This window comes from Belonocnema kinseyi, chromosome 4, assembly GCF_010883055.1.
Source record: "Belonocnema kinseyi isolate 2016_QV_RU_SX_M_011 chromosome 4, B_treatae_v1, whole genome shotgun sequence".
Classification (NCBI taxonomy): domain Eukaryota; kingdom Metazoa; phylum Arthropoda; class Insecta; order Hymenoptera; family Cynipidae; genus Belonocnema; species Belonocnema kinseyi.
The window spans coordinates 11095149-11104329 of record NC_046660.1 but is presented as its reverse complement, the minus strand read 5'-3'; the positions used below and the strand labels follow the sequence as shown (position 1 = coordinate 11104329).

The 9181-nt window shown below is 33.2% G+C and overlaps 1 protein-coding gene across 1 annotated transcript in view; it reads right to left on the bottom strand.

The window, feature by feature from the left end:
* Positions 1 to 3108: 3108 nt before the first annotated feature.
* LOC117171901 (tigger transposable element-derived protein 2-like) overlaps positions 3109 to 9181 on the bottom strand; it is a 22731-nt gene continuing 16658 nt past the window's right edge. The window contains exons 2-3 of the mRNA XM_033359550.1: positions 5396 to 5865; positions 3109 to 4346 (exon numbers count right to left, since the gene is read on the bottom strand). Of these exons, the coding sequence (XP_033215441.1) occupies positions 3284 to 4346; positions 5396 to 5865 (1533 nt within the window). The 3' untranslated portion in view covers positions 3109 to 3283. The remainder of the gene's footprint in view (positions 4347 to 5395; positions 5866 to 9181) is intronic.

The following is a 9181-nucleotide window of genomic DNA, read 5'->3' as shown; positions in this document are numbered from 1 at the left end:
GGCCTCGAACACATCAAAATAACGGGTTTTTGACCCTTTTAGGTTAGAATATCTCGAAAACTGAGGGTGATGGAATTTTTCTGAGGTCAGATTCGGATTCGGATTCAGCGCAGCAAAAACCTTCGGGTATAGTAGGTCTGGTCTCTGGTTCTGAAAATTGTTGGCCTGTGTAATTTTTCAGTGTACCTAGCGTTGTATATTGATTATGGACTTGTCATAAGAGAAAGTCGCGATGCAATTGATAAAGTGTTGAATTATTGAAAGTGTTACTTTCAAATTACGCGTGAGGAAGCAAAAAAATTTATCGGCACGATTAAAGATAAGATGAATTAACGAAATATGAATGAATGTATACCTTATCGACACGCGAAAATCAAGAAGCGGTTTTGTATTTATGTTAAATGGGGGACCAATTTTTTGGTCAAGTCAGAAAACAAGCGGTGTTTCATAATCAACTTCTGAAACCGAGTAGATCGCCTTAACATACGGAACAAAAGAAGCTATTTGGCTGCGCCAAATACGAAAGTCTTTCCAACTTTTTTCAAATTTCATTTAATCATTTTATAAAAGATGATTTCTATTTAATCCACCTCTGTTTTCGGAAAACAAATTATTTAGAACTGTGTGAATAGGAAAAGAATTTGTTGGGGTATTTGAAAACTTTCCAGTGACAAGACTGCGCTGGGAAAAAAATCACCCGAAAAAATTCTTTTCCCACTGAAAGAAGGTGTTAGGAATTTCTTCCGAAAATAGGGGTGAATTGAATAGGAAGTATCAAAAGTTAAGATTCAGCATTATTTTCAATTGCGTTTCTAAAACTTTCCTTTTCTTGCTGTCTACTATGTACTATCCAATAAAAAAGGATTTAATAAATTCAGTTTTCTCAAACTATTGGCCGGTAATAAATCATTCACTTTTATTTGTTCTTTGAAATATAGAAACCCAAAACAGGCAAATCCAAGCAGGTTTGAATGTTCTGAACGATAATGCAAAGGCAAAGCATTTTTCGGAATTATTAAAATACATTGGCTCCAATTTTGCTCTCACACTTTATGACATTATATCATCTTTTTCTAGTGTAATAAAAAGGAAGGTTTCATAGATTCCCATTTAGCATCGATCCTACATCGTTAGTATTAAAGGGGAGGCTACTCTTAAAACATTTTCATTATACGCGAGATACATATACTTTTAATATTTTACTAACTCTGAGTCAGATTTCGTTTGGGTGAACTGCAACGACTATTTGTTCCTTCGGATTCCCTGTCATTTCTCGGTCCTCTGTAGAAAGGATCTGGGTTCCCTTTTCTTTTATTAAACTTTCGGGCCTCTAACAGGAGGAGCGGGGATTTTCCGCCTACGTTTCGGTCCACTGTCAAAAGGATCTGGGATCCTAGTTGCCCCCATCCCTCTAAGTCCACACACGAGATCTGGAATCTTTCCTCCCATTTCAGTCATCATGATGGACAACATGACCACCACCAGTGAATGTCTTTTGGCTTTAGATGGACCAGCCCCGAGTGAATCGGCCGAGCCAACACAAGCGCTGGACAGAACGATATCGTCGGGCCCTTGCTGATCAGCAAGCAACCCCGGGAGCCTATATGCCCTTACCCCCCAAAAGGAAGAAAAAAGGAACCGTGGAGATTGCCTGAATGGATCTTATTTCTTAATATTTTCTTTATTTTTTCTGGAATGTTTTGTATTTCTTATTTTGTAAGACACTTTCATGTGCCTTTCATAAGAAGAAAGTGTAAGAGTCACTTTTCTTAATTCTTTTGGGTTTTTTGTTTTATTTTGTTTATGATATTCACCGAGTTTCGAGTCCGGGAGGAGGATGGAGGAGAGAGTGGTTTTCGTTGGAGCCTCATAAATCGTCAAGGATCGACACTACGTACGATAAGGAAGCAAGACGGGTTGAAGATGCACCGGTACAGGCGCAACCATGGGTTCTTCACCGGGGGTAGAATGTGGATGAGATTCCCCCATCCCAAATCCTGTATCTGGTGAGATTCAAATATCATCGCCCCGGATTCGTCACAGTACCGCTATCACCATCTTCTGGACATAGGAGTCCCGAAATCTCCCTCCAATCGCCATGACACTGCGACAACGCAAAATACGCGTCTGGATTACCTGTGTAGGAGGGGAGAGTTTGGGCGGCCTACTTACTGACGAGTGAAGCGAGCTCGTGGCTTTTTCGTCGTTCGAGGCTCATGTGAGGAAGTTGTTTAAGATTTCGGGTCTTGTATTTTCGCCAGAGAGTGGTTTATTGTTTGAATTTCTATTCTTTGGATTCCCACTTCGTCTTACGAGACTGTTTTTAATTAATCGTGGAATTTATATTTTTCCAGATTCATTTCTAGCTACTTTGTTGGTATATGATGAATTTGATTGGTCGAGAACCTAGATACGAACTCGACGTGTGAAATTAATTCAACGATTCATTCAAAACAGGCCTTCCTGAAAAGGTACCCTACGTGTATTTGAATATTATTCTTTGTTTTTCAAAAGCTGTTCAATTAAATAATAAAATTGTTATAAAACAAAACTATCGATATTATTATTTAACAGAATAGCTTCTTAAAAATAAAAAATAGTATCCAAATACCATTATAGCGAAGCATTATTTTTTTCCAAGCTATTAAGGAAATAAAAGTTTGTCCGATGCAATTATATTATTTGGCCCTCGGCGTGTAGAAATCTTGGATTTCCCCTTCTCAGCCTGAAATATTCAATTATAAAGGGCACTAAATTCAAATTATAAAAGAAGCCATAAGTAATACAAAACCTATTCTTCGCATTAAGTAGTATATACGATAAACAAAAAGTATATACGTTTAGTTTACGATAGAGTATGTCTGTACAAAATATATCTAGCATGTGTGATTTATATTCGTTTGAACAATAAATGCTATAAATTCTCGTAAATGCTTTCCTCGAGCTTCCATTCGGAGCATATTCTTATGAGCATTTACTTAACCTAAACTCTTAGGCACTTAGGAACTCTGAAACCTATGTAAAATATTAATCTCATAATTAATTCAAAATCTATGGTCCGTGAAAAGTCACCTTAACATCGATTTCGGACATGGTCTAAGACACTTAAATCGAGATAATCTCGACCCCAAACTGTCAGGGCCTACTAAAACATTTCTAGTTCATTTTTTGCACGCAGTAACAAAAAAAATTTACTAAATATTTTCTATCTTTTTTCCAACATGGTAATCAAAGTTTAAATTATTAAATTATATACATACATGTAATATAAAGTTAAGGAAACCTAACTTTCAGGCAGTGTTGTTTTGGTTATCACGTTCTCTAATTCTTGAATGTAATCAAGATATTTCGGCAAGCATTCTGTGCGCGATTTCAGCCAATTTTTAAACTTCATGAGGCCACCAAATGCCTCTGACGTAGTTATTTTCATCAGTGCAGGATTTTCACAGTAAGGATTTTCACAGCAAGTTTGATTTTCTTCGATTTTAGGTACAATATCAGATACAAAATTAATAATTGTTTCAGGCTCGCAATCAGTATTTGCTTCAGGCTCGAAATTAATATTTGCATCAGGCTGGCAATTACCATTTGTTTCAGGTACAATACCAGGCTCGCATTTAATATTTGGGACCAAGTTTACATCCACAAAGTTTACATCGACAAAGTTAACATCACTTTCTGGTAATGACTCCCGACCGCAATCGTTATCATTGTCATCATTTTCAAACCATTTCAGGAGAAAGTCTTTTGTTTCTTCTAGAGAACAATCTGACGCCGACAACAGTTCACAAACTTGATCGCAAATCTCGTAAGGAAAACTTAACAAATCAGTTGGGGATTCCGGCTCACTAATCACTGCATCAACGTTAGGTAGAGGTTCCTGAATGTTGCCACAGGCATCATCAATCGATAGAGGATCCTGAATGTTGACGGGAGCTGGAGCACTGTTAAGAACGAATGATTCTCCTAAGAGTGGTTCCCATGCTTTTTGATGAGTAGATGATTTAACACTGTCCCACGCGAGGCTGAGCATGCCAAAGTAATCCTGAAGATTCAGCTCATTTAAAAACTTGACAGCTCCTTCTGGTTTCTCACTGATCAATAGCCTTCTTAACAAATTTTTCTTGTACAGTTTTTTTGTCGCCACGATCAAACCTTGATCCATGGGTTGAATCAATGCCGTCACGCTGGGAGGTATATATATGACTTCGAAGTTATTGTTTATCGCGTTTAGGTCATCTAAACTCGGATGGCATGGAGCATTATCGATGAGTAAAACAACCTTCCCCGTTACGCCTGTCGTTCTTTGATGTACTAGAACTCGTGGAATAAACTCATCCCTATACCTGAAAAAGTGCATTGTTTTTTAAAAAGGACGTAAATTACCCTGGAGGACCGAATGAATTGAAAGGATACGCTACAGCATACACTTATAGTATCCACATAGTATCCCTTCCGTATCATGCAAAAAAACTTTTAAAAAAACAACAAGATGGGTATTTAACTTGTTGCAATTCGCACTTTACGTTAAATTTGCCATTAGAATGTCATGGAGTAATTGCAATATTTTTTTGTTGCAGCGTTAAACCTTTTTTTTAAATGCCATAATTTCTGCTGAAGCGATTTCAAGCGCAGCCATAGTTGCTTAAATAGTATGCTGCTACTGAAAGAAGATGTGCTTGAAGTCGCCTTCAGCCTATGTTAATGACAGGTACTGTATTTTTTAAATTGTTTAATGCTGCAAAAACAACTATTACAATTAATCCGTGACCTTCTCACAGAAAATTTAACTTAGAATACGAATTTCAATAAATTAAAGGTTCATCTTACTGTTTTTTTACGTTTTTGTTACATGATACGGAAGGGATACTATAAAGGAACGCTGTAGTGTATCCTTTCCGTTCATTTGGTCTGGCCATAGAATTTCAAATGAGAACCTATATTTTTTATTGCAGATTGAGATTATCAATTAATAAATGCTTAAATTGTCTTCGACATTTCTGTCTCGATTTTCGACAGATGGTGCCTTCCTACTGAGTATAAGCTGAGAGATAATAGCAATTGTATAACTACGACGTAATATTTTTTGACGGAATAGATATACAGGGTCATAAAATATATATATGACCTTGAAAAGCGGCACTGAAGGTCGTATCTACAGACATGGAAAATATGGCCATATCCATGCATTTCTTATATAAAATATCGTATAAATTATGGGGGTGAGGGACTTTATTGTAGAGCGTATGTTTTCAGTGCGAGTCGTAGGTGAGCAAACTCGCCTGCGACTCGAGCTTGGTCGCCTGCAACTCGTATTGAAAGAAAACCCTCACCAATAAAATCCCTCTTCTTCCCCATGGTGTAAGATATAATATTAGTGTGAAATATAAATTACCATAGTATGAATATACATCTGTCCATCCATGAACTGTTCTGGTATGAGTGGATGACACCAAGACTTTCCAAGTATCTCAAACGCTCATGTTTTGATCTTTTGGTAATTATATTGCTCAGACATCGTGGAATTCTAGATTTTCCAATTATTAATAGTGGAATTCGATTACTTCCCATGGCGTTGGCACAGAATAAACCTGTCGTACGTTCTTTACATTCTGAACTTCCCGAAGATTCTTCCTCTTCTGAATTTAAAGAACTGGTGCACGCCATCAATTGTTGCCATGAAATTCCTGATTCGTTAGCATTGTAAATGTTTTCTAAGTTCAAATTTTCTGATTTGATCTTTGCCTTCAACGTTTGCGCAAATTCTGCAGCGCCTGATGGATCGTTGAAAAATTTACCTTCTTTTGTTCGAACATTTCGAATACAGAACCGTTTCTTGAATCTATCGAGCCAACCATTGCTTGCCTATAAATTAACATTTTTTAGAAAAGTTACATGGTATTTACTCAAATCCTGAAAAAAGAATCCCTGACAATTCAAAGATTTTGCCAGGTAAGTCTAGATCTGTCCAGGTATAATTTTTCATAGTACGGTACCATTAAAGTATCTCGCATTTTTTAAAACAACCGACTCGGAATATGTATACAATTTCGCAACCTTATTATAAACAATGACTTTTTCAGTCCTTGTAAACATCTAAATTTGTAAAAATAGTAATATTAAAGGATAACTAATTTCTTAATAGTACAAGTTTCAAGGAATTTAATTATTATTATGTTTAATTTTTGGAAGATTTAACCAAATAAATTATAAGACTTTCTCTATAAATTTGAATTATAAATAAAACAAATTTTATTTTATATTTACATGCATACTTGAAATTCATTATATGTTTGATGTATTCGTATTTGGAATGAAATATATTTTACAGGTGACTAGGTATCCTGCAAAAACAGGTAAAATAGGGAGATGTTTCACAAAAATAGGGAAATATATTTTTTTATAACACATGCACAAAAATCCCGCTTTTGACATTGAAAAGTATACCAAAAATAACACTTTTTAGTAAGGTATGAAAAAAGTACTTCGCATGCTTAAATCGACTATAGTTTCCTTTTGACACACGAATAACTTTTTTCGCATACTTTATCAGCACGTTAGTCACTTTTTGATTACTTTGGTTACCTATGCCACAAAACTTAAATAAACGGCCACGTAATTCGAACTCAAAATAAGAAAAACAACGTTAAGAAAATGATAAAAAAATGAGTGAAACCAATATGGGTATTCCTCTTATAAAGAGCAAAGAAGACTTTGCGATGTAAAAACAGTTTGTTTTCTTCATAAATAAATATTTTTAATTATCATGTTTGCCATTATAATTCGTCAATTTTTTTTAAATGTATTTCAAAAATATTTTTGTGTCGGAAACGGTTTAAATTGTTCTTTTCTTTGCATATATGTACATCAAATCTTAAAAGTACTTGACTTCAATAGGACCATTTCTGTATTTCTTTTTAAAAGTAGTATGTTATACTTGTGCAGAAAAGCAGGCATACAAGAAGGTTGTGAAGTTGACATCACTCGACATCAGCTCGTAATGCCACCTTTAAAACCTTCATCAAAAGTCCACTTTTCCAAACTTGTATCACAATGTATTATAATTAAGGTAAAACTAATTTGGATAATATTTTTAATTCAAGTTAGATCGACTCAAATTCTTAACACTTAAACTAAAATATTGCACTTTTAACAATATAGATGAATATGTAACCAAACAATTCAATTTTAAACAAGAGAAAAATTAAAAAAAAAAATTAATTTTAAACTACAAGACAACCCATTTTAAACCAAAAATAGGGTGTTAAATTTTCAGATGGAAAAATTATTTTTCATGCAAAAAAAAACGAATTTCCACAAAACAGTTCAAGTTTCAACCAAAGTGATGAATGATCAACTAAAATTGTCAATCTTTAACTTAATTAGTTGAACTTTCAACCAAAAAGATTAATTTTTAACTAAAACAGATACATTTTCAATACAAAATTAAATAGTTAAATTTCGATTTAAAACAATTAATTCTCAAAAACAAAACAAAAATTAATTTTCAATAAATAGTTAAATTTTCATTCAAAGTGATGAATTTTGGAATAAAATTGCAAATCTTCAATTTTAACAGTTGAATATTCAACCAAAAAGATAAAGTTTTTACTAAAAAAGATCAATTTCAACAAATGAGTTTAACTTTCATCAATTAGTTAAAAATTCAATCAAAAAAGATTTTATTCTTAAATAAGAAAACAGTTGAATTCACAAAAAAGGACGAATTATCAAAGAGAGTTTAATTTTGGGCTAAAAAAAATTTTTCAGACAAGAAAGAAAAAAATTTTGAAACAAACTGTTTAATTTTCAAGCAAAAAGATTCATTTTCAACCAAACAGTTGATTTTTCAACAACAAAAATGGATTTCAGGCCAAAAATTGAATAGTTAACTTTTCAGTTTATACAATCATTTACAACGAAAAAAACGAATTTTTAATTGAATATATAGTTAATAGCAATAATATAAAGCTTATTTTATAAATGAAGAAACATTGTATTTGTTTAGCCGCACGCAAGTCAAATGGGAACGTACTGAATCAATAAAATTATATAATGCAGTGCCCACGACATATAAAATAATAATGATTATTTTATTTATTTAATAATATTTCTTCCTCAATCTTGGAGAAAAATTTGGACGAAAGATGTTAAATATATTAAATATTTATTCGTAATTATCAATAATCTTGTTCACTTTTTTTTCTACAAAGTTGTAGAACGTTCGTAATACAATTAATATATGAAGGCTGAAAAGACAATGAGAGGTAAAACTTATCATTCTTTGAAAATGAGGGTTTTCGATCAAACTTTTTATCGCGATTTTAAGACAATTTACAGAACCATAAAATTCTAACATTAAAAGTAAAACTCTGCTTCCTCGAACTCGAGATCTCTGGAATGGCTCATCAGTTTATTTTTTAATTGTGTATTTCATTTCATGTTCTCAGTGTTTTCCCGTTATCCAAACGTTATTGAGGCCAATGATATTTCAAAAATCGAACAGTAAATCTAGAAAAAATGCCATTCGAAGTAATAAAAACTGAGCTGCAAATGAAGGAACTGTAAGTGAAAATCTTGAATTCCAAACTTTGAAACTTGAAGTTTAAAAGTTGTTTCATTCGACAATTTTGTATTTAAATGCTCAATAATTTACACTATAAAATGGAAGCTACTAATAATTTTCAACTGAACATTTTTTAATTAAAGGCATTTAAACTGCCAAATTGAAAAGTTTAAGCTTTTATAAATTGTAGAGTTCAAAGATTCGGATTCAGTTCCAAAAATATAAATTCACGTTATCATCTTTAATGCTCTAAATATAAGCAATTCTAAATTCTAATTCCAGCTCAGAATTGGTTAAAGAATGAAAATTCCCTGTTTAAATCAGAAATATAAAATCTTTTCGAAAAATTCCCTGTTCAAATCCAGAATTTTAATTCTTTTCGAAAATTCTCAATTTGAACCAATTGTAATATGTAAATAGCCACAGCTTTCTCCTTTGAATAGATAAGCAGCCTATATATGAAAGGGCATTAGGGCCGCTAAGTTAGTTCTAATCTTGACTTGACTCTGTAACTATACTACCAGGTGTATACATATGAAACCGGTATTTTTTCAAGAAAAAAACACATTTATTTCAAGAGAATGATAACAAATATTTTATTCAAAGTATGCGCCC